This window comes from Trichechus manatus, unplaced genomic scaffold (assembly GCF_000243295.1).
Source record: "Trichechus manatus latirostris isolate Lorelei unplaced genomic scaffold, TriManLat1.0 scaffold00182, whole genome shotgun sequence".
NCBI lineage: Eukaryota > Metazoa > Chordata > Mammalia > Sirenia > Trichechidae > Trichechus > Trichechus manatus.
In genome coordinates this window covers 632,744-658,948 of record NW_004444118.1, presented here as the reverse complement: position 1 = coordinate 658,948, position 26,205 = coordinate 632,744, and the positions used below count along the sequence as shown (strand labels likewise).

At 43.4% G+C, this 26,205-nt stretch overlaps 1 protein-coding gene across 1 annotated transcript in view; it reads left to right on the top strand.

Annotated features, from left to right (window-relative positions):
- The window catches only part of ANO2 (anoctamin 2), a 448,737-nt gene extending 428,777 nt beyond the window's left edge, over positions 1–19,960 (top strand). Inside the window, exons 22-26 of the mRNA XM_012558707.1 lie at positions 2,745–2,897; positions 3,230–3,282; positions 5,277–5,458; positions 17,440–17,545; positions 19,688–19,960. Coding sequence (XP_012414161.1) covers positions 2,745–2,897; positions 3,230–3,282; positions 5,277–5,458; positions 17,440–17,545; positions 19,688–19,960 — 767 coding nt within the window. The remainder of the gene's footprint in view (positions 1–2,744; positions 2,898–3,229; positions 3,283–5,276; positions 5,459–17,439; positions 17,546–19,687) is intronic.
- Positions 19,961–26,205: the final 6,245 nt, after the last annotated feature.

Below are 26,205 nucleotides of genomic sequence, written 5' to 3'. Positions count from 1 at the left end.
TCAACTGCCAGCAAATGCACCTCATGCACAGCTACCACCCATCTGTCAGTGCAGGCTTGCATGTTGCTATGATGCTGAACAGGTTTCAGCAAAGCTTCCAGACTAACACAGATTGGGAAGAAACAGTGGGTGATCTACTTCAGAAAATTAACCGATGATAACCTTATGGATCACAACGGTTCGGTCTACAGTCCATCATGGGGGTGGTGCAGGACCAGGCAGTGTTTCATTCCATTGTGCGTGGGGTCGCCATAAGTCGGGCTGACTCAACAGCAGCTGACAACAAGCGCATATATATGCAGTATACATTGCAGCTGTCTGTACATAGTGATATTTATTCCAATAAGAATAAAATTACACGTAATAGATGACATTTATTATCAAGTGTCTGACATTATCCTAAGAACTTTATGTATGTAATATCATTTGACAATTTATTAGGTAGGTGTGATTATTTCCTCGATTTGCACTAGGCTGCTAACTGAAGTCTGTGGTTTGAACCCACCAGCTGCTTCATGGGAGAAAGATGTGGCAGTCTGCTTCTGTAAAGATTTACAGCCTTGGAAACCCTGTGGGGCAGTTCTGCTCTGTCCTATAGGGTTGCTATGAGTCAGAATTGACTCTACGGCAATGGGTTTGTGATTATTTTCTCAATTTCCAGTTGAAGCAATTGAGGGACAGAGAAGTTAAATAACTTGCTTTTAGCATGCAGGGAAGTTCTTTTAGACTGTGACTTCCCTGGGATTCAGGACTGTGTTTGCATCAGCAAACATGTATTGAGTCTCTAGAGTGTTTGAAGCCCCTGTCTTTCTAATGGGGGCTAGATCATGAGCAGATCGATCACAGCAGCACAGGGTGATGGCTATAACAGAGGCAGGAAATAAGAGTGGTGGGATTTAGAGAAGAGAGTAATGGATTTCACCAATGAGGTGGCATTTGAATGATCTTGAAGATGCATAGACGTTTGGCAGCTAGAGAATAGATGTTTGTGCACAAAAGGATGGAAAGACCTACTGTGGTCAGGGAAAAATCAGAAGAATGAGAAGTTCACAGGGCATGATGGTAGGCGCGTGATGATTGTTGCGAAATTTTTTGGAGATGATGCTAGAAAGGCAGGTTGGGAGTAGATTGTAAAGTATCTGCATCTTAAGATAAAGAATTTGATTACAACCTGTAAACAAAGAGAACCAACAGAAATTTTTTGAGTAGGTATATTCGTTTCTTAGAACTGCGGTAATAAAGTATCACAAAACAACAGAAATTTGTTGTTTCACAGTTCTGGAGGCTAAAAGTCCAAAATCAGGGTGTCAGCAGGGCTGTCTTTGTTTCTGAAGGCTCTAAGGGAAGATCTTCTCTTGCCTTTTCCACCTTCTGATGGTTCCTGGCAATCATTGATGTTCCTTGGCTTATAGATGCATCACTTCAATCTTTACCTCCATCTTCACATGATTGTCTTCCCTGTGTGTCTGTGTCTCTTCTCCTGTTTTTATAAGGACCCCAGTCATATTAGATTCAGATCCACCCTACTCCAGTATAGTCTCATGTTAGCTTAACTAATAACATCTTCAAAGACTTTATTTGCAAACAAGGTCAACACTCACAGGTACTGTGATTTAAGACTTCAACATACCTTTTAGAAGGGTACAATTCAACCTATAACAGTAGGAAAGTGACAGGAACAGATTGCTGGGGTCTTTGTTTCCAAGACCACAGGGGCATGGGGAGACTGGTAACAAGGAAACCATTTATTAGGAGGGTATTGCAGTTATCCAGGTGGAAATGAAGAGGGCCTGAACTCCTTATAGTCGTCTGACTGGCACAGGATGCCTCCACTCTTTGGCTCATACCGCTTTCTTGGCTTGGGATGCTCTGTCTAACCCAGTCTCCTGGGAAGTGGACCCATTCTCCAAGACTGAATTGGGTGTTCCATATGGAGATTTTCCTGTGTCCCCATCCTGGATAGACTTGAACTCTTTTTCCTTTGGGCCTTCTCTGTCTTTGGCACATTCTTCTTTCTCTCTTGAAACACATAGACCTTGTTGCACATCTTGGAGTATATTTCCCCCTTCCCCTCAAAACACAGCTCCTTGAAGGCAAGACTTAACCTTTTCTTCCTTAAATACTTGGTATACTGCCTGATGTTTACTGAGCTCTCGGTAAATGTATGATGAATGAATAAACTTTCTACATAAAGGCAGTGATTATGGGTATGGGAAGAAGAGACCAAATTTGGGAGATTTTTCTGTTTTTTTAGATAGATCAGTGGTTGGCAAACCATAGCCCAGGGGCCAAATCCAGCCTGCTGTCTGTTTTGTAAATAAAGCCCATTTGTTTACATATTATCTATGGCTGCTTTCACTCTGCAATGGCAGAGTTGAATAGTTGCAACAATACCAAATGGCCTGCAAATCCAAAAATATCTACTACCTGGTCCTTCACTGAAAAAGTTTGCCAACCCCTGAATTAGATGAATGGGATTAATGACTAGAGGTAAAATGTGAAGGAAGAAAGATAGCCAAGACTTTTTCTTTTTTCATAGCTCTCAAGTGATGGCATTGACCAATGGGCCTGAATGTACTGAGAAAGAAATACCCATGGCTGTGGGGCAGGACAAAAGGGAGCCCAAGAGAAAAACACAGAAAGTGACCCCAGTTAGAAAAGACAATAGGCCAGAACTGCGATGCAGAATTGATCCAAGTCCCACTTCTCTCTGGTGAAGCCTCTCATCCTTTTCTCTCTCCTAGTCATCCAGTTTGGTTTTGTTACCCTCTTTGTGGCCTCCTTTCCTCTGGCTCCTGTATTTGCCCTCCTCAACAATGTCATCGAAGTGCGGCTTGATGCAAAGAAATTTGTTACTGAGCTAAGACGGCCAGATGCTGTGAGAACCAAAGATATCGGTATGTCTCCCATTTCCTCCCTCCCTCCTCTACCTTGTGTCCTGCCACTATCCCCACACTATGTCAGGAATCAAGAAGACTGGGGAAAGCACTTGCCTCTTCACCCCACTGAGTTCCTCATCCTCATATCCTCAGGTTCTTTATCCACCTGCACGCATCCTCCCAGCTTCTAGACAGGGGTGCACCTAAGCCGTTCCAGACAAGTCCATTCCTAGGGGGCCCTGAAATCCTCCCCTGGAAATTTGCCTGCAAAACGTCACCCTGAGCTGCAGCGTTGTCATCATGGGGCCAAGGGTGGGAGTGAGCCAGATGCCTTCCTTTCTGTCTTACAGGAATTTGGTTTGACATTCTTTCCGGAATCGGCAAGTTCTCCGTTATCATCAATGTAAGTGCTTACATTCATGACACCCTAGCTCTGTGGAGAAGAGTTTTCCAGAGATGAAGTGTTCCAAGCAGGACACTGACCCTTATTACCTCCTAGCCACCCCCAATTTGAGCCTCATTTAAGCCAGTCCCCTGGTTAGTAGTACATACATGCCTTCTAACTCATTGTGCTGTCACCAGAGCCGTGCCATTACTTTTCATATTTCCCTAAGAGAAAGAAAGGCAATTACCCATCAGAATGCATACCTTGGCCCTAAGAGCCAAAATCAGATCTTTCCTCAGAGCCAAGAATAATGAGGAAAGAATTCCACATATCTATCCATCTCTTTCCTTTCCTCTTTTCTTTCTTTCTCTACTCCTGAGCTAAACAATACTTGGAGCGTTGCCCAGGCTGCAATTCCTAAGTACAGTTCCTCCAAGTTGTCAGTGTGAAGTCTTAATTATCCACATGGACTCTGGCACTGTGTAGGTTAAGATAGGACATGGAAGAAGAGGAGTCCTACCTGTTGTAACCTCCTTAACTGCCTTTCCAGACATATCCATATTTCCAGAGGAAATCTTGCTGGATCCAAGCCAACAGCCCCTTTTTTTTTGCTTTCTGTACCCATGGTGGCCAGGCAGGGCCTATCACTCTACCTCCCAAAGAAATATTAGCCAGCTCAGTACACACCAAGAAAGCCACAGCCTGTTTTCCCTTGGGAAACATTGATTCTGGCTCTAATCTGATTCCCTGTTAAGAACCATAAAATGGATGGAGAGGTGTGAGGAGACAGAAAGAACCAGCCCATTTCATTTTGAGTTCGGCTACAAATATGTTGGATACAGGAAGCACACATCATGAGGTTTAGAAATAAAGTCCCATTTGGGAAATAGATCAGTAGCTACTTTGAAGTTATGTCTACTAGAAAAATGCCCTGAGTCTTAACCACTTGCCATCTATAGAATAGAGTGACATCAAGTTTTACTTCCCTGGCCTCTCTAAGATTTGTTTACTTCTCTGTAAAATGGGAGATAATAATAGCACCTACCAAATAGGATCGTTCTGGAAATTAAATGAGATGATGAACAGACATATGTAAGTGCTAAGTAAACCATAGCTATAATTATCATAAATATGCTATCCATCCTCAAATATGGTTATAACCATCCATATTCACATATACATTTAGAAAACATTTTCTGACCTACGTATTTTTTAAAAGGCTTTAACTGTTGGTACAGAATAGAGTATAAACATCTGCCGAGAAGATTTAAGATTTTCTTTGCAGAAAGTACATCCATATTCAAACATCCAATCACTCATTTGTTGTTTGGTTTGCTCTGTAGACATTTATAGGTCACTTATATATATATGGCCAGAGGTTATTCTGGGTATGTATGGTTCCATCTAGCAGGATCCTCTCCTTCCCTCTCTATGTCTCACTTTTCCTAAGTAAAATGGGTAAAAGATGACGTACTTCCATAAGATGGTATACGAAAAAGGGTTGAGAAATAATGGTCAAATTGAGGGAACTATGGAATCATATCATTGGCATTCCTGGCTTGCTGGTGTCACTCAGGAGTGGATGTACATTGCCACATAATATCCTTGCCCATTGCACATAAATGGCACTCTCACCAATATAGATGAATTTTTCAGAAAATTTTCCAATGTGTTTCACTTGGCCAATACCAATGCCAATTCAAGTATCTCAGAGGTAGCATAATCTCTCCAGCACCAAATGGTCCAAACTGGTTTAGCATCCTTTACTGCAGTGGTTGTGACAGCCACTGCCTGGTGGATTTACTTAGACATATCAGAGATAGAAAAGGAGCAAGTCAGTTGCATGGCCTCAGGGACCAGGGTCCTAAGCCTGACGCATGTCCTCCCACGTCAGAGTAGCACCTCTGGATGGGGAATCCAAGCATGGACGATCACTGAGCCAGATGAACTCTGAGGACCTGGACAGCGTCCATCCTGACCACCCCTCAAGTGTTTGTGGTTCTTTCCCTCAGGCTTTTGTCATCGCCGTCACCTCCGACTTCATTCCCCGCCTTGTGTACCAGTACTTCTATAGTCACAATGGGACTCTGCATGGCTTTGTCAACCACACCCTCTCCTTCTTCAATGTCAGCCAGCTGAAGGAGGGAACACAGCCAGAAAACTCACAATTTGGCCAGGAGGTTCAATTCTGCAGGTAAAGTAATCAGGAGGAGGAGCACAGTCGAAGACCAGCAGCAAATTAGCCTTGTGAGGCCACCAAATAATTTTCTGGATGATCTAGGATTCAATCATTCTCCTTTCCCTCTTTCTCCCACCTCCCACCCTGAATCACTATAAAACCAGCTTTGCTAAATCAACAAATACTTATTAAGTGCCTTTTACTAGATGCTATGGAGCAGACAAAGAAATACATACAGCCTTGTCCTCACCCTCAAGGGATTTATGTTCTGGTTGGGAAGAAAATAAGCAGAAGAGATAGGAAGTATAAGATCATTCAGTGTTCATGTGTAGCATGGACCATGAGCATTGTGGGTGCTTGGAGAGAAAGGAGGGCCAGTAAGAGTTGTAGGACAGAAAGGAAGAGCATTCTAGATAGAAAGAGAGCATGGGCAAAGCCATTAGGGTTGCGATGAATTTGGGGTCTTAGATAAACACTTAGAGGCTAGACAATGTAGTTAGCAAGGAGAGTTCTTGGGAAATAATATTGAAAATACAACTTATGTAAAACTTCTAAAATAGTATAAGCAAATCAGTTGCTGAATTTGAATAGGTAGGAGGAGTAGGCCCTGAAATCACACAGGAGTTTTAATGTGATACAACAAGAAGATACTGACCTTTTCAGTGCCAGGGAATGATAGGGTAAAGGGTCATTGTTGTTGTTGTTCTTAGGTGTGTTGTTGTTGAGTTCGTTCTGACTCATAGCAATGCTATGTACAACAGAACGAATCACTGTTCGCTCCTGCGCTATCCTCACAATCGTTGCTGTGTTTGAGCCCATTTGTTGTAGCCACTGTGTCAATCCATCTCATTGAGGGTCTTCCTCTTTTTCACTGACCCTCTACTTTACCAAGCATGATGTCATTCTCTAGGGATTGGCCCCTCCTGATAACATGTCCAAAGTATGTGTCTGAGGCTGGGTTCTCTAGAGAAGCAAAACCAGTAAAGTGTATAAATATATATATAGAGAGAGATTATATCAAGGAAACAACTCACAAGATTGTAGAGGCTAAAACGTCCCAAGTCCGTGAATCAGGGTAGAGGTCTCTCCCAAGTCACACAGCCGCAGAAGCTGGCAAGCCCAAGATCAGCAGGTCGGAGAGCAGGGCTCCCCCTCACAGACTGTGCAGATCGACGAATCCTAGGTTCTGCAGATAAGCTGACAGCTCAGGTCCCAAGAACGGGAGATGAGATGACAGGAAGCAGCCGCAGGATCCAGAGAGATCAAAAAGCCAGAACGTCTGCTTATATTCAGATGCAGGCCACGCCCCCAAGGAGACTGTCTTTCATCTGACTGGCTACTCACAGTATATTCAATCATGAGAATGATTACATTAAAACACTGAGAATCATGGCCCAACCCAGTTGACACACAATCTTAACCATCACAGTATGTTAGATGTAGTCTCACCATCCTTGCTTCTAAGGAGCATTCTGGCTATACTTCTTTCAGGATAGATTTGTTCATTCTTCTGGAAGTCCAGGGTTTAAGAAAATCGAGGAAGATGGACTAGAACCTGGAGAACTCAGGGAGAGCCACTCAGTTACTGCATCATTCAAACATAAACCATGGTGGGCATAGGCCAGGGTGGTAGAAAGAATTAAGAGGAAAGGAAAAGATGAGCTATTTCATGTAATACATTGCAAAGTTGATGACAAGAGACATAAGAGACAGGCTGAGTTAATGATGTCTAAAAAGTTTGAACTGAAGTCAGAAGACTGGTGAAAGGTGGTTCCATTAACAAAGTCAGGGAAGATAAGAGAATCTAATTTCTTGATATATATGATGATTTTTATTTCAATCATGTTGCATTTAAACGATGAATTTAAGCGATGGTAGGAAATACAAGGGGCAATTTTCACCTAAATCATAGACACACTAAACTGGAATTCCAGAGAGTTCCAGCTTATAGCCATGATTGAAATCCATCAGCACAGAGATAAGTGAAGCCAGAAATAGATAACTCTCCACTATTTACCCAAGAAGGGAAAATAAAGAGAAGAGCCAAGGGGAATAAACTCTTTAACCCTTTTATGCCCTCAGTTAAATGATAGTCCCTATACAGGACTTGATCAAAAATCACACCTCATCTACTAAAAAAACAAACAAACAAACAATAAGTATTATAACAAAAACAACAGCACGTAAAGTATTGTGGACCACTGTTAGATATTTAGGGCTTTCTCCAACCATCCCCAGTAGTGTCTGATGTAGAAGCTGCCAATGCCCTCACCCAGGAAACATTGTTTTCAGTTGTATTTGCAGCAGTGATGATCTTGGGCATGTCTGTCATGTTTCTCCCAACTGGGATGCCTTGGTAATCAAGGTCAACCATTTTCAAGACAGCTGTTTAGGTGTGGAGTCACAGTTTGAGACTACAATAGAGAGAACATGAATTGTTCGTCCTAATGCAGGTGGCTGAGTTAAACAACCTTATCAATTTGTGAGTTAAATAGAAGGATATTCTGGTATGAGGAGCAATAACTTTAGGGTTCAACTCTAGCCAACCAAGAAAAGATGCAAAATCCAGGACCAGACCCATCCCATTTGCATCAGCTTAGATGTTACAGGTATATTGACATGTGGAGCTGTAAAGAGACTGACTTGGACTAAAGTTGCATTGCAGGCAGATTTGCTACTAGATTATGCACTGCCCAGTGGCCACTTGTCTGTTTGACTGGGGTGTCAGACTCTCCATGGTGCTGGATGTTGGTCTCTAGAGGATGGTACTAGCTCCTGGCCTTTTCCAGTGGCATTTAGGTCTGCTCCAGCAAATTCCACAAAGTCAGTAGAACGGTTTGCATTAAACAAACAGATACTGAAAAGTAAGAATTAGAAATTTATTTTTTTAACTGGAAGGGATCATAGATATTATTTTATTGAAACTCCTCATTGTACATGAAAGACAAACAAACAAAAAAATCAACAACTGAGGCTTAGACAGCTGAAGAGCTTCCCAAGAAGACGATCCCGAACTAAACCACAGATCTATCCGGAACTGAGGCTTCAACCCCTGTGTGCAGTGGGGAGCAACATGGGTGTGACTTGTCATGTGGGGAAAGAATAACATTATCTGTTCCTTTAGTTGATCTAGATGCACCTGTCACATAACAGAGAACCAAGTGTCTCTGACCTTGCCCCTGACCTTCAGAACTTCTAGTAACTTCTAATAATATATCTGGAATATGCTTTCCAGAAGCAACAGTTGCTTAAATTGGTTTAACCAAGAAAGGAATTTAATGGCCCCTATAGTTGAAAGTTGAGAGTAGGTCTAATTTTAGACAAGGCATGATTCAATCAATGTTGTCTAAACTCTCAACTCTACTCCAGTTAATGTTGACTATATTTTAAAGCTCCATAAGACTCCCAGCAATGACAGGCCAGTATCATACTGGGTTCAAGTCTAGCAGGGAAAAAAGATCAGGCCCCTTTCCCAACGACCCCAGCAAAAGTCTCATTGTTTCCTATTGGCCGGGATCAGTATACACCTACTTTCAATCAATCACTGTAGCCAGAGGAATATGATGCTCTCAGTGGCCAAGCCTGAATCCTCTGGGAATGGGGGCAGTGGGTAGTCATCTCCATCTAAAGCACATGACCTTGGAGTAGTGGGAAATTAAAGTGAATGGATACTGCACAGCCAAAACAACCAATGTTCAGGATACCAGGTATTAGCACACGTGGATCAGAGTAAGCTTTCTTGTATCTACTTCCAGACTCACTGAATATCCCAGCCAGCTCTAAAACTCTGGTAGTCTTCTCTCCATTGTTTCCATGCAATGAGTTGGGATCATGGCTTTTCTATGCCCTTCTTTTTAAAAATAAGTTATTTTTTGTTGTTGTTGAAAATATACACAGTAGAACAAACACCAATTCAACAACTTCTACATGTACAATTCAGACATTCATTGCATTCTTCAACCATTCTCACCCTCCTTTTCCAAATTGTTCCTGCCCCATTAATGTAAACTCACTGCTCCCTAAGCTTCCTATCTAACTTTTTGAGTTGCTGTTGTCAGTTTGATCCCATATTGATAATTCTTTAAGAGAATGCAATGCACAAATATCCCCCCCAGTTTTAAAATTCTGCCACAGATTGGCACTCAGGAAGTGCACTTTAATTCTATTTTATGCCAAGAAAATTTATCTGAGGATAATAGGTCATTTCAGGATCAAACTGAAATGACTTTTGCCATACCCACCATTTTTCATTACTTTCAATATCAGTGAAGATTACAGGTTCATTATGTAAATATTTTTGAGGCTCTATTATATGCTTGACATTGGTTATATAATAAGGACCGTATAATAAGGACCAAGATACGGTGCTTCTCTCAAGGAGTCCAGATGGAGAAGATGAGTAATTAAAACTGAGCAATTAAAATACAGTTTTACTAAGTTACAGTTGGGTAACTGCAGAGAGCTGAGAGCCCTTCGAGGGGGCCATGCACCTAACTGAGACCTAAGTGTTCAGGGGCAGTATCAAGGGAGATGAGGCCTGAAGAATGAACAGTGCATGAATGACCACAGTGATAATCTTGTTGCAATTCCTCATTCACATGACCAAATCAACCTGAGTGGTAAGTGGGGTGCAGAGGGTGGTGGGAGGTAGGGGTGTCAGGTGGTAAAGGAGGTCCAGGGAGAGTAACATGCTTCAGGTAGAGGGGCTACTGTGTGCTTAGGTCCTTCAAATAAGAAAGTTCGACTCCTTGGAAGTAACCATAGGTAGTTGGAGCTAGAGTGAGAGAGGTAAGCTATGAAAAGACACTAAAGGAAAAAGCAAAAGCCAGATCAAGAAGAGCATGTTGGTCATATTGAGGTGTGTGGGAGACCACTGAAGGGGTTTAAGAGAGCAATGATGAGATCAAACATTTGCTTCGGCATGACCTTTCTGATTACAGTGTGAAGACTAGGGAAAATTAAGGGTTACATTTAAAATAAAGAGATGCCCTACTATCACATACGCAGATGCCTAGAGAATAAGGTTGGCATATAATCTAGATATAACATATTAAATGGGTATATTAAATAGACGACATTTACAAGATCAATAAAAATTGTTGATAGATATCTCTACCTCAGGTGGGACCTCCTTGCAGTATCACTGCATGCTTGTCCGAGTCACAAAATCCTCTGGGGATTTAGGAAGTGAGGACACAACCTCTGATGTATTCTTAAGCCAGGAACTGCCAGTGGCTGTAAGAAATTAAGGAGAGAGAGTTTGAGAAAGACAGAGATTGAGAATGAGGGAGGGACTGTGATAGAGAGATACTGTGTGTATGGAGCCCTGGTGGCACAAGCGGTTAAGCATTTGTCTGCTGTTATGGATTGAATTGTATCCCCCAAAAATGTGTGTTAACTTGGCTAGACCATGATTCCCAATATTGTGCGATTGTCCATGACACAAATCTGATGTGATTTTCCTATGTGTTATAAATCCTACCTCTATGTTAATGAGGCAGGACTCAATTTACACGATTAGATTGTATATTGAGTCAATCTCTTTTGAGATATAAAAGAGAGAATTGAGCAGAGGCATGGGGACCTCATACCACCAAGAAAGGAGAACCAGAACAGCACATCCTTTGGACCTGGGATCTGTGTGCTGAGAAGCTCCTCAACCAGGGAAGATTGATGACAAGGACCTTCTCCCAGAGCCGACAGAGAGAGATAGCCTTCCCCTGGAGCTGGCACCCTGAATTTGGACTTATAGCCTACTAGACTGTGAGAGAATAAATTTCTCTTTGTTAAAGTCATCCACATGTGGTATTTCTGTTATAGCAGCACTAGGTAACTCAGACAGCTGCTAACCAAAAGTCGGCAGTTTGAATCCACCAGCCATTCCTTGGAAACTCTATAGGGCAGTTCTACTCTGTCCTATAGAGTCACTATGAGTCAGAATCTACTCGACAGCAACGAGTTGTTAAGAAGCAGACGCAAAGACAGAAACAGGCATGAATTCTACAGCTAGTCTCGGAGTCAGTGTGTGGAACTGCTTCTGTGGTGGGAAATGAAGAGTTTGCCCTGATTTTCTGGCAAATAGTGTTGGGAACTTGATGACCCTTTATATTCTTAACTTTCAGTAACCTCTGGAGATAAATGTGGTCAAATAAAACCAAGGTCCCCGGCTCAAACCCAGCCTCGCCAGGGATAGAAGTATCGTAAAAATAGCAATAAAAGTTAGCAAAAGTCGCCGGCTGCCCATTTGAGATGCATTCCCAGCATTCTTGGAGCAACGTTGGCTGCAGCCATCTAACTGCTCTGCCAGGGCCACTCCATAAACAGCCTCGTGATGTCAACCTCCAGGCGTGATTAGTGACCATTTGACAGGGTAGAAGGGCCACCACGTCCTGGAGGATGGATGGTGGCTTGGGCTGCTGGCTCATTTGGAGGGGGACAGAGAGATCAGCAGGGCAGGGACAGTGACCTGGGCCCCACAGCTCAAGGAGCCAACCTGGGCACAGCCAACCCATTGGGTCTGTTTGGAGGTGTTGCGCCTTCAGAAACAGCACCCTTGAGTGACCACGGCCAAGTTTTTCTTCGGACCCAAAGCACTTCCAAGTTCCAAGGTCCTGTGAAAAGTCTTTGAAGGGGCGGGTTCCCTGACAGCCTGTGGTGGCCTCACATCTGCTCCTTGCTGAAACCAGAGGTAGAATCAGCTTTTCTGGGTGTTGCCTTTCCTGATCTGTATCAACCCCGGGATTGACATGGTTCTCATTAGCTCCTAATTGCCTGCACTGTTTTCCCTTGTTAAAGGCCAATTTCAGAAGCCAGTTTTAAGTAGCTCAGATGCTATGAAAATATTGTATGTAATTATGTTCAGCATTAAGATGACATTAATTTCCATGGACGCTACTTAATTTTTTTTTATATAAGATACCACTGTTTGGAGTTGAGAAAGGCATTTAGTAATTGTTTCACAATATAACCAAAACCTCATTTGAAAAAAAAAAAAAGGCTTTAGTGATTGTTTATGACCAGTTCCTCAATTAGTTACTTCGTCCCCCTCACTGCTTTCAGTGATTTTGTGTTGTGATGAATTGTGGCAGGAGGTCACTGATCACCACCCGCCGCCATACCCCTCTCAACCACTGCAAGTGAGGACTGAATGGGGACATATGAGCCAGTACTCTCTCTTCTCAGTTTCCCCATCTGTAAAAAGTGGAAAAGTGGAAATTCGGAAGAGATAATCTTCAAAGGTTCCTTTCTGATTTTGAAAAATTAATATTTAAGGACACATATATTAATATATTTTCATAAAATGTTTAGACATTAGAGATATATCTGAAACCCCTTTGACCACTGCAATTCTGTCCCACCCCCACCCCCTGCCCAGCCCCAGGCATCTTCCCAGCAGGAACCAGGGTGATTAATTTGAGTGTATTTTGCCCAGATATTTTTCTACACATTAATATAAAATGAACTTGTAGAACCTTTAAGGTATTGTTCTATGGATTTGCTTTATTATAAGGCAATGTATTTCTGAGTTAATGGAAACTTTATTTCTTTAGGTAATGTATAAATTGAAGCAAATTAGTGTGGTTTTTCAGAAAGTTAGCACACTGTAGATAAAATATTCATGTAATTTTAAAGTTAAAATATAATGTTAACTTTTATTCCAGTTTAACTTATTATGTATGAGTCCATTTCATTTAACACTATAATTTTGCTTCTGAAAGCTTGATATAAAAGTATATTTTGGTCAACTACATATTGCCATTATATTCTTCTTTTAAAAATACAAACTTTTTAATTATAAAAGTAATTCAAAAATATATATGTATATACACACACACATATATATATACCAAAAAGGTAAAGTGAACAAAAGGGAAATAAAAGGCTCTCTTCTCAGCTCTACCTCAGTCATTCTCCCCCAGTGGAAACCACTGAGGCCTCTGGAAATCACATTCATATGTATTGTGTTATTTAATTCTTGCAGTGCCTTCATTTAACACTCAGTGAACACAAGCACACACACATACACGTACTCTTTTATTTGTGGTTAATGGGGGGAGAGATTGGGAGTGTGCTCCTTCTATGGATATAGCACTGTGATACCTACTTTGTTCATTCCACTTTATGAATTAGGGTGGTGAGGTTTAGTGATGTGAACCAACATACTCAGTGTCTTACAGATTGGCAGAGCTACTCCAAGGGCAGACTGCCTTTCTCAGACATTCACTGTAGCTGTCTCATTCATTGTTGAAAGAGTCTCCTTATCCAAATATTTGGGAGGACTCTCAAAATTAATGTTAAGGTGCAAAGAAAATAAAAGAGGGCTGTAGGGGTTAGGATGAGATCTAGTAACAATCCCTAAAATTACATCCCTGAGGATAAATTCCTGCTTTCCTCTGGGGTCACAGCCAGCAGACGCAGGCAGCTGACCAGAGCTGGGGGTTCACCCAATGCTGTGGCCACTCAGTGGGACTTTGGGAGACTGAAGCTCCCTAAATCAGGGGAAAGTGTCTAGTTTTGAAGGCATTTGAGCTGATGGGGAATAGACTACAAGTTCTACTTCCCAGGGCTCAGGTCCCCCACCAGTCAGCCTGGGAACTAGAACTTCTGGTCTGTTCTGCATCAGCTCAAATGCTCTCACAAACCAGACCCTTTCCCCTGCTTTTGTCAATGCTATGTATTCAGTCAACTTAGAAACAAAACAAACAAAATGTAATATGGTCACACTATTGGAAACAATTAAGTTCATTAGCCACTCTGTCCTATGTGACCATTTCTATTCTTAGAGCTAATTATCTCTTTGTATAATTAGTGTCTTCTAGTTACTCTGAAAATATTTGATCAGCCTGACTTCTTAGAGTGAAATGAAAACAAAAATGATGAAATTTGAGCATTCTTTGGAATGTAAACACCATCTATTTACCTGGTGGCAGAGGCTTACTGGAATCTGCTTTTTAAACTATGAGTCATGGTTCATTAGTGGGCCATGAGATCATTCTAGTGGGTCATAACCAACATTTTAAGAAATAAAATGGGATGGGATGGGATAGGATATGATAGAACAGAGTAGACTAGAACAGAATAGAAGAGAAAAATATCAGTACATTGCACACGCAAGGATAAGTATGTTTTGTATAATTTTTATTTCAGTAACATATATGTATGTGTGCATAAATGTAAAACACACTTCTTACTCTAGCCCACAGTTTTTAAAAACTGTTAGCTTTGGGAGGAAAAGTATGAACAAATGCATAATTAATTAAATTGATCTTTTTTTTTCCCTGTGGCATGCATAGCTTGCCCTTTAGTTCATAACAGAACCCAAAACCAAACCTGTTGCTGTCGAGTCAATTCCAACTCATAGCTACCCTATAGGACAGATTAGAACTGCCCCATAAGGAGCAGTTCTAAGGAGTGGCTGGTGGATTCGAATTGCCCACGTTTTGGTTAGCAGCCGAGCTCTTAACCACTAACAGAGCCACCCTTAACCCATTGGCACAGGGGTATTTTCAAGTAGAAATTTCTGGACATATCTGTGTGTAAATCTTTCCCCAGAGCCTCCATTAGATGAATGTGCCTGTTAGATTAAAAATACGTTTTGGACACTCAGGGAGGGCAAAGTGACATTTCCAAAAGCTATGGTGAGTTAGTAACAGAGGTGGGACCTGAATTAGATTATTTGGTTATTTATGGATTCTTTGAGACTGGAAAAAGAAGGGTGAGCCATGGCTCTCATCTAGAGGTCAGTGAACAGCTGTTCCTTTATAGATGGAGATAGAGAGCAAGAGAAGTGGACTTTTGTGGCAGCAGGAGGGATTGAGCTAGACCTGGGGAAGTGTTTCCACATGGTAGGGAGCGGGTTTGTGTGTGTACACTCCCCTCTGAGCCTTGAAAAGAGTAGGATGAATTGCTTTTGGCCAACCCTTCTTGCTGGGGCAGCAGGAGGATGGTGAATCTGAAGTTTTTCCACCCCAGACGCCCTCATTCTTTTAGCCACGCTCTTCCTCTCTCCCATGAGCAAGGGTAATCTGGAACTGGCCATGCTTCTGTCCTCAGCCACGGGTGGATGTGGTGAATCCTGTGGTGTTCTGCTGGGCTGTAGTTAGCTTTGCTTTTCATCCGGATGTCAAACCAAGCTTCAACAGCTGTGATCAGCTGTTGGAAGAGGGGAGTAGGGAGTGGAGGGGGCAGCTTCTGGCCTCTTGCCAAGCCTCAGTCAAATGCTTAGCATCCCTCTCTCAGTTTGTCTCTTTCTGACTCTGTCCTGTGTCTTTTTCTTCTTTGTTTGTGCATCTCTTTTCCTCTTCCTCTTTTTTCCTCTCTTCTTTCCTCCTTCCTCCTTGGGCTCCTCTTTTTCCCTCCTTCCTCCTTGGGCAACTGGAAACCACCATGCTATACCATTGATCTTTTAGAGCAGCTCATTCATTCAGGACAGGGAAGGGATAGAAGAGCAGTCGTTTCTGAATCCCGCCACCCTCACACTGCATCTGTTGGCAAGGTGTGCTATGACAATGGAAGGAAAGCTTGAATTTGGCCAGACCTGGATTCTTATCTTGACTCTACATCTTACTGGCCAGGAGGCCTAGTGCAAGTAATTTAACTTCTCCAAGCCTCAGTTTCCTCATGTGTTATACAGGCATTATGTTCTGCTGAGGATGTTGTAAAGATCAAATGAGAAACTTCCAAGAAAGTTCCTTGCTCAGGGATTGGCCAGAGTACCTATTAGATATGTATTAGTTTCCCTCCCAGCCCCTCTCTGGGCTAGTCCCTCCCCTGCTTTCCTCAATAGCCGTACATACTGCTGGCTGGCCTGATGCTTCCCCGCCTCTTTCTTTAGCCCAGGGCTTGTTTTGCTTTTACTGAGCATCAACGTTGGTTGAATTCCATGGAGAAGAGTTCCATGAATGGCCATAGCCCCTCTGGAACCAGCTCTTGTCATTTTTCCAAATAAAAGGCTTAGAAAAATGTAAGTCAGAGAAAACGAGTTGGCTTTAACATGAGTCATCCCAGAATGGGGATGAACAGCAAAATTGAGAGAAAGCCCTGGTCCTCTCAATGTGTCTGAGAAAAAGGCAGGAGCTCATGCCAAGCATTGACATTCTGTTTCTTAAACCGCATGCACAGAGCATGGACAGGACACTGACCAACCATGACTATGACTGCCTCTGCCACCATAATTCACTCAGCCTTCAGCTTGGTTGGAATCAGCTTGCTTTTTAGTTCGAGAATGCAGCCATCAAGCCAGCCCAGGCCCTCTCTCATGGCTGCAGTCCCAAAGCAGCCGGCTGTGAGTGAAGTCTGGGATTGTTGGCTGCGCCTGCATCTTCTTTGAGTCCACAGGCTATAGAGCACTGTACGAAGCATCTGGGGGCCTTCCCTACCCTCACAGAGCCCACAAGGTAGTGGGGAGCCAAGATGGATCCACTGACCTTCGTTACTCATGACTCCTGGGAGGAGAATCCTGACACCAGATGAAGCTTTTGGGGATGCTGAAAGGAGATCCGGAAAGGGCATTTCTAGGCTGACATTGGTTTTTTTGGACATTGGTCATTTTATTCCATGGACATTTGTTGGTTGGGCCATGGATCCCCCAACATGCACCCACCCACCCACTTCTTAATTCTAAAGAGCCAAGGGCTTGCCTGCTACTTTGAATGTTGAGGTTTAATCCAGAGAAGTACCACCCTTCCCTTCATTTCCTCCCAATATTAACCAGGCTTCAAACAGCTTCATTGCAGTTTGAACTCCTGCTGAGAATTTGCATTTCCAACAAGTTCCCAGGTGATGCTAATGCTACTGGTTAGGGACCAATTCTGAGAATCACTGGTAGAGCAGTGATTCTCAAAATTTATTATATGTAAGAATCACCTGGGGATCTTGTTAAACTGTAGATTCTGATTCACTATATCTGGGGTGGAAATGCAAACTCTCAGCAGGGGTTCGAAACGAATGAAATGGTTCAAAGCCCTTACCTTAACACCATCTTTCTTTTTGGTCAGGTTTAAGGATTACCGAGAGCCACCATGGGCCCCGAACCCATATGAGTTTTCCAAACAGTACTGGTCCGTTCTGTCTGCCCGGCTGGCTTTTGTCATAATCTTCCAGGTGAGTTGTTTAAATAAGGACTAGACAATTAGAATCCAGGCCGCAAGGTAAAGATGGTGCTGCCGTGCTGCTGGCCCCTCTTTTCCAGGTTTTTGTGGCCTTCTGTGACATAGGGGTCTTTGCATGTGGCAGGCAGATGTGAAGCCTCCCTGCCCTGGGAGAGGTAGGGAGGACTAGAGAGAGGGCTCCTTTAATGGATGGACTTTGCAGAGAATAAAGCACAGAATGAGGTTACAAGACAGATGTGGAATAAGTTGCAGAGTGGAGATGGAGTCCCACTTAAACCTAAGACAAAGAAAGCAAAGTGGGAAGGGCCATTGAAACCAGAGTCTCGGCCCTAATGCAGACAAAGAGCCCCACCTCATCTCTGCAGCTGAGAAAGGGCTCGAGTTCTGAACCTTTCTTCTGTCACTCTCAGCAACCTCCTTTGTTAGCATTGTTTTAGCCACTGAGACATCTGGTGGGAAGGGCCCCCAGAGCCATCTAGCCATCCCAGAATAAATAGCAAACTCGAGCCTTGCGATTTCTATCTCGGACAATAGCCACAGCTCCAATTGCATCACTGAGATTCTCTGAGCTCGAGGGCCCCCCAATTCCCACTCCCGTACAGCCAGCCTTCAAGTGGGGCTGGAGCAGGGTACAGATTCTTTTCTCTACAGCTCCCTCGGGCTTTTGTATTCCCTGAAGGCAGATCTCTGGAGGGCTCTAAAGTATCCTGCCTCCTAGACCCCAGCCCGGGAAGTGGAGAAGCCATCGGCTAGTCTTTCACCTAAAGAAGACAGCCTTTCTTCCCTTGGAAAGATGGGGTGATAGCTTTGAAAAATTGCCCTACCCGCAGGAGTCTCCTCATTTTACCATATGTCACATGTAACATTTCACTTTCACTGTAAGGAGCTGGTTTAAAGGAAGAGGGTGCCACTTGATGAAGCAGCTTGAGCATCTAAGGCTCCCAGGAGCCTCTGGAAGAGGCCTTGGGTCTTCAAAGTCTTTCCTTAAGCCCCTAGGATCACATCGAGTTTAAGGTAAAGGATGGGAACTGGGAATAGGTTGAGTATGAAAGACAGCAGAGCTCTGATTACCTAGTTCTGGGCTCAGTCATTGTTCTCCAGTCTCAGAGGGGAGAAGACAGTGAGCGTATAATTGGCAACTAGAGAGGAATACCACAACTGGAGGAGGCTATTGAGTAGAAGGCAGCTGAAGGGTGGCTTGGGAAATGAATGCAACTCAGATTATAAAAATAGCTAGCACTTATTGGGCCATGCCAGGTACTGTTTCAACGTACTCATTCACTTAATCAGAGAATGCTTCCAGGAAAAGGTGGTCTTAGCCTACCAGTGTACATGAGGGGAGGGATGTGGCTCAGCAGAACAGAAGAAAGAAGACAATTCCAAAAGCTTAGAACTGGTAAAAGAGAGCTGGATGCAAGGGGTCCCAGACAGGTGGGTTTACTACAGCGGCTGCAATCGAATAGAGAACAGAGTGTAAGTAGTGGTGGGTCAGCTGAGGCCAGCATTCAATGCAAAACCCAGAAATCCATGTCTGATGTGAAGGACCGAGAGAGCCAGCTAGAGGGAGGAGAGGCTCAAGCAGCACAGTGGAAGCCCTGGAGAGACAAGTTGGCTTCATGGCCATTTCCCAGGAAGCTCTGGGCAGGGAGAGGCTGGAGGCCTGGAAGTCAAGAAGCAAGACTAGGACATGTGAGAAGAGTCTGAGGACGAAGTGGAGGAGGAGAAACTATAAGTCCTGTGTGAGGGAGAAGCAATAGCTAACACTTCATCAGCCTTGCTATGTGCCAGGCACTGTTGTAAATTTTGTACATGTATTAACTCATTTAATCATTACAACTCCACGAGGCAGGTACTGTTATTATTCTCATTTTATAAATGATGACACTGCAGTACAGTTATGATACTGATGAAGGTCACTTGGCTAATAAGTAGCAGAGGCAGGATTGCATGGAGTCAGTCTATTCTGGGGTGATGTTCTCCACCACTATACCATACCACCAGCACTACAGCTAAGACAGTCACTCTGCCAGGGCAGTGGTGGGTGATAGTGCATTAGTGTCCCACCTATGCCACAAAGCACCAACCTTCAGGCCGCACTTCTCCACTCAACCCCTCGCTTCCTTGCTGTTGACAGAACCTTGTGATGTTCCTGAGTGTTCTCGTGGACTGGATGATCCCAGATATCCCCACGGACATCAGCGACCAGATCAAGAAAGAGAAGAGCTTGTTGGTGGACTTCTTCCTGAAGGAGGAGCATGAGAAGCTGATGCTGATGGATGACCCAGCCCCAAGAAGCCAGGCAGGGGAGAATCGGAGCAGGCGGAGCCGGGCAGCCAGCTCAGCCCCCTCAGGTCGCAGCCAGCTGGGCAGCACAGCGTCCGCTGGTTCTCAGCACACCAACGTCTGAGTGGCCAGCCCCACTGCAGAGGGCTCCACAGGAGTGATGCGCACGCGCACATGCACGCACACGTTTGTACACCTGGGCGGGTGTGGTGTCCACTCGCCTGGCTCTGGCCTGAGGGGGCCTTGAAAAGGGAGTATGTGTGAAAAGAGAGGGACAGAAAGAAATTGAGAGAGAGAATGAGTGCAGGAAGGAAGAAAAATTATGCTGCTTCTCAGAAACTTCAAGCTTAAGTTTCTTTTAGATCCTCTTTAGAGCTGTATCCTTTTGGGAGATTGGCATCCCATTTTAAGTCAATCAGTGAAACAATCGGGGCCTCTCCACCCTGGAGTTCCCAGGCACCATAAGCCTTTCCTGTGCTCCCCGGGGCATCTTCTCATGCTTCATCATCGCTTCAGAGGACCACCAGGCTAGGGGAGAAGTGCAGCCAGGGCCTGTCCTCACCCATCATAAGTGATCCTGTCCCCTTTCCCACCATCACCCCGAGAATATCCCTGAGTCACTTGCAGCGGGGCTGTCATAGCCTCAGCAGATGCAAACTAAGTGGCTGCTGGCCCCGTAAGTAGCAAAGGTGCAACCTGGGCTTGTCTCCATTCACGTCACAGGGCCTCTTTGAGCTAAATGCAGCTGTCATTTTATGCAGGTTCAGATTTAAAATCATAAAATAAATGGAAACCATCTGTATAAAAGATGCATCTCCTTGTCTTTTGTACCTTCTTTTATTTTCTTCTCTCTCTCTACCTTTTTCTACCAATATTTATTGAGTACCTACTATGTGCCAGGTATTGTTCTCAAACTAGAGATACAGCAGAGGATAAAGCAGACAAAATACCTGCCTCTTGGAGCTTACATTCTGGGGAGAGACAGACAATAAACAAATAAATGTGTAGTCTTTTAGTGATAAGGGTCTTGGAGAAATACAAAGAAGGATAACGAAGGCAGGAAGTGTGAGGGTACAGGATATGAGGGACTTACTGTTTTATATTCAAATTAATGACAAATCCAAGTGGTGAAGAGCTTCCATTTTGCAATGCTCATATAAGCAATTGGTAGCAACTGCCCAGAGCTCTATGGTGAGAAAACACTCAAGTACAGTTAGAAACAAGGGCCAAGCATCATTCATGACTGGCTTCCACACACCTCAGCGTCACCTACTGCCCAGAACCCAGTTCCACAGTCCCCTTTCCTCACAGGTCAGTCTGACTAGAGTCCAACTTAATGCCTGAATGGAAGCTGCAAGGAGGGTCCCGCTCCACAGGAGATGTGAGAGCTGTTGTTTTGATGTTTCAACACATCCGGCAATGCAGGGGACCTGTGAGTGCTGTGCTGGGCATCAGCGCAGGTCACCGTAGTTTCTGGGTTCCTCCTGGGTATGAGTCGGAATTGACTCAAGGGCACAAAACATCGACAACAACCTGGGTATCTGGCAGGATTGCACTGCCTATAAACCCTTGCTCCAAAAAGCAGTCGCTTCTTTTGTGGTGACAACAGGGCATAGATACAGCTCTTAGTAGAGCATCAGACAGCCATGTCCCCAGCCACTCACGCAATTAACCCTTGACAAGTAACAAGTAATCCTGCAGTTACTTCTAAGGACATCAAACCTTAGTATTTACACTTACCATTTGAGCATAGATTCAAACTAGAGTAGCATAAAAACATTACAGCTACTTTGGGGAGAGTAAGACAAATTTAACTTTGAAGGGGCATTTGCTTGAAGATTCCAGGCCACAAAAAGGGGGGTTTCTCAGAGACTCCTCCCAGTGTGGGTGGGCATTGACATTCAGGAAGCAGTGATGGTCCACAGTCAAGGGTTGCCTCCATCACCAAGACACCAGAAGGAGCCACACCCAGAGCTTGTTGGCTGCTTGTGGTTGGTTCAGGATCCCTCCTCTTCTTCTTCTTTTTTAAATTAAAAGAAAAAAATTTTATACGGTCATAGAGGTAAAACACACACACCAAGATTCAGACAGTCCAAAACCCATGAAGAAGTAAAACTCACCCACAATCTAAAAACTCATAAATACTCAACCTTGACAACTGCTGTGTTTTCTTCCAGACTCTCATTCTCTCTCACACAATGTATTGTTTAATTACAATTATGCTAACCATGCTGCTTTGTTACCTTTTTTCACTTCATGTTTCCTGACAATCCTTTTATCACACTAAATATAAGTATATTCATTCAAAAGATGTAATAAACACCTCCTATGGTCAGGATCTTATTAGACACTTGGCACACATCACCAAACAAAACAAAGATTCCTGCCCTCATGGAGCATACTCCTGTAGGTGCATCAGGGAGACAGATAATAAACAATGGTCTCTGGTGCAAGTGGTTTGAAATTGGCTGCTATCCTAAAGGTTGGCGGTTTGAACTCATCCAGCAGCCTGTAGAAGGAAGGACTGGTGATCTGTTTCTGTAAAGATTATAGACAAGAGAACTCTACGGAAGAGCACTGACACATGGGATCGCCATGAGTTGGAATCAACTCAACAGCAATGGGTTTGTTTGCTTGTTTGTTTTTTTATGTACAGCATGTGGAGTCCCTGAGTGGTGCAAATGGTAAATGCGCTCGACCACTAACTGAAGGGTTGGAGGTTCGAGTCCACCCAGTGGCGCCTTGGAAGAAAGGCCTGGCCTGGCAATCTACTTCCCAAAAATCAGCCATTGAAAACTGCATGGAGCACAGTTCTACTCTGACACACATGGAGTTGCCATGACTCAGAGTTAACTTGATGGCAACTGTTTGTTAGTTTGTTTTATATAGTATGTAAGAAGGTGATAAGTGCTATGGCAAAAAGAATAAGTAGAGCAAGGTTGTTCTTGGGTGCCCTCGAGCTGATTCTGACTCATAGTGACCCCATGTGAAGCAAGGTAAGGGGCATCAATAATGCGGATGTTGTGTTATTGTTGTGTGCTATCTGGTCAATTCCAACTCATAGCAACCCTACAGGATGGGGTAAAACTGCCCCATAGGGTTTCCTAGGCTGCAATCTTTACAGGAACAGATTCCAGGTCTTTTCTCCTGTGGAGCTGCTGGTAGGTTCAAATCGCTGATCAAACCGCCGACCTTTCAACTAGCAGCTGAGCATTTAAACATTGCACCACCAGGCTTCCTTAATGATGGGGATAGGGTCTCCATTTTCTTCCCATTGTATGGATCAGCCTTCTGCCTTGTTTTTGTCCTGCTCCACCAGTCCTGCTAGTCAATTAGGTGGAAGCCTACATTGGCCACGCCTTGCACCCTGGGTCCCTGGTCAGACAGAGCCACCTGGGGAGGCCTAGCTGGCATGAAGAAAGGAACTCTGATCTGTCCATAAACAAGTTTCCAGCTATAAATGCCCAACTTTCTTTCCCCCACCCTTACCCCACTACAAATGATTTAGAAATTGCATGATCTGGCCTTGCCCTATCTCCCAGAATGATGTTAGGAGCACCCACATTACCAGCAAGACCACCAGGTGTGCTGCCCTACATAGCAGCAATAAGGATTTAGTCTAAGTAAGAAGGAGAACTTTCCAAAGGAGTTGTTGAACTGGGTAGAGAGATGGTAGGGGCAGTCTTAATTTAAAAACCAAATGAGCCCAAAAAAAGGAACAAAAAAACTGAACAGTAACAACAACGACAAAAAACCCTCCTTCTCTGAACTTTTTAAAGAAAAAATAGCCTTTTTATTGCATTATAAGTATATATATATGGTATAATTATCATATGTATGATATATGCCATAGGGAAAAGCCCATTGCCATGGAGTCGATTCCGACTCACAGCGACCCTATAGGACAGAGTAGAACTGCCCCACAGGGTTCCCAAGGAGCGCCTGGTGAATTTGAACTGTTGACCTTTTGGTTAGCAGCCAAGCTCTTAACCACTGTGCCACCAGGGATCCATAGAAACACAAATAAATTTAAAGTAAGCTAAAATATTAACCATTTTTCTATCTAGAAAAGGGGAGTAGGATAATGGGTCATGTTTTTTCTTCCTTCAGATACAAATATTGAGAGCAGATTTTTGCTCAAAATTTTTTGTGTCTTATAATGCAATAAAAAAAGTTATTTTTTCTTTAAGAAGTTCAGGGAAGGAGGTCAGCCCTGATGGTGTAGTGGTTAAGAACTCAGTTCCTAACCAAAAGGTTGGCAGTTCGAATGTACCAGGTGCTGCTTGGAAATCCTATGGGGCAGTTCTACTCTGTCCTATAGGGTCGCTAGGAGTTGGAATCGACTTGACGGCAGTGGGTTTAGTTTTTTTTTTTAAAATAGTATATATACAGTCAAATACATTGATTTGTAATAGCATCTATTATGCTTAATTATGAAAGTAATAAAAAAGTAATGCATGCTCATTGAAGAAGAGTTAGAATATGCAAAAAGTAAAATATAAACAAAAAGTTTAATTCACCCAAATTTTCACCTTCGAGAGATAATTTGAGTTCAGTCTTTTTTTCTATCCACTTATTTTCACACACAGTTGAAATCACTCTGCACATACTAAATTTTAAATGTAGTTAATAGGCAAACATTTACAAGTCCTGGGTAAAGGTTGTCAGGAAGAAGGACTTGGTGATAAGCAGTATCTACCACTAAGTGATTCATCAATCTCTGCTTATTAAGAACAAAAATAAATTAAATCAACTTGACTATCCATTTAAATAAATGATCCTGACAGTTAACATTCTTTATGTGCTCTTTGCAAAAAGAAATGTGTGAGATAAAAAGCACTCTCTCACTTCTCACAATCACTAAACAAAAAACCAAACCAATTACCGTCTAGTCGATTCTGACTCATAGCGACCCTATAGGACAGGGCAGAACTGCTGCATAGGGTTTCCAAGGAGTGGCTAGCAGAATCGAACTGCTGACCTTTTGGTTAACAGCTGAGCACTTAACCACTGTGCCACCAGGGCTCCCTCACAGCCCCTACAGATTAGCGTTTTCTAGTATAACCCCGTTTGTGAAAATGGAATTATGCTAGTCTCAACACTAATTTTAAAGATTCTAAAAACCATCAGTAAGTTCCTTCTTACAGAGGGGCCATTATTTTGTTCAATCTAATCTTGCCTTCTGGGAGTGAAATGAAAGTCTTTCTGTTTGTTCATCTTCCCAGCACAATAGTCCAAACCTGTAAATAGATTAGCCATTGTTAAGAAAAATGGAAAGGAAACATACTAGTTACTCTTCTAAGTGGCCATAAGATATAGTAAGAGATTCCACCTGACTGTGGAAGGCATTTCTAGGAACTAGGAAAAGAAGAGATGGGGAAACCATGGGATGGATCTTTGCCTTGTAGCTCCTTTGAAATATATAACCAAGCAGTATTTGAGATTAATTAAGAAAACTCTCCAGTCTTTTTATACTTTCATATTCATCCCTTAAGGAGCCCTGGTGGTAAAATGGTTAAGCATTAGGCTGCTAACTGAAAGGTCTGAGATTTGAACCAACCAGTAGCTCCTCAGGAGAAAAGACCTGGTGGTCTGCTTCCTGCCTAGGAAACCCTACGGGGCCATTCTACTCTGTCCTATAGGATCGCTATGAGTTGGAACTGACTCAATGGCACCTAACAACACAAGACGGTATTGCTAGGAGCTCTCGTGGTGCAGTGGTTAAGGGCTCGGCTACGAACTGAAAAAAGACCTGGCAATCTTCTCCCGTAAAGACTACAGCCTTGGAAACCCTATGGGGTAGTTCTACTCTGCCCTGTAGGGTTGCTATGAGTTGAAATCGACCCAATGGCACACGACAACAACATTTATCCCTTAGTTGGCCAGAGTACACCTTCAGGTAAATTTTTTTTTAAAGCAAGGTGGTGCTAGCACTCATTCCCCCAGCTGCTTGCTAAAGGTCACAGCTGAGCCCTGCTCAGAGTTGCCTTCAGCTAAAGGGAGCTTCCTTGGCCAAGGTCTGATTCCTCCATATTTTAGGAGCATGCCCTTCCCAAAATATCATGTTATTCTTTTTCTCTGCCCTCAGCATCAACCCATCTGTAATCTCTAATATGTTATTCAAGCAGCTTCTAAGTTCTGACTTACATGAAACCCTCATGCATAGTCTGCAGAGAGGTGATGTTTGCTCTGGGGGCAGCTCGCAGGAGGATAAGGCCCACCTTGCCTCAATTCCGGATAACTCTAAAGGGTTACCCCAGCTCCAGAGCTCCCTGTGGGGTTGGCTGAGCCTCTGTTTCTACAGCTCACCTCCTCCCTCTGCCCAATTCTGCCCTCTCGTCTCCCTCTCCAGGTGTTGTGACTGAACAC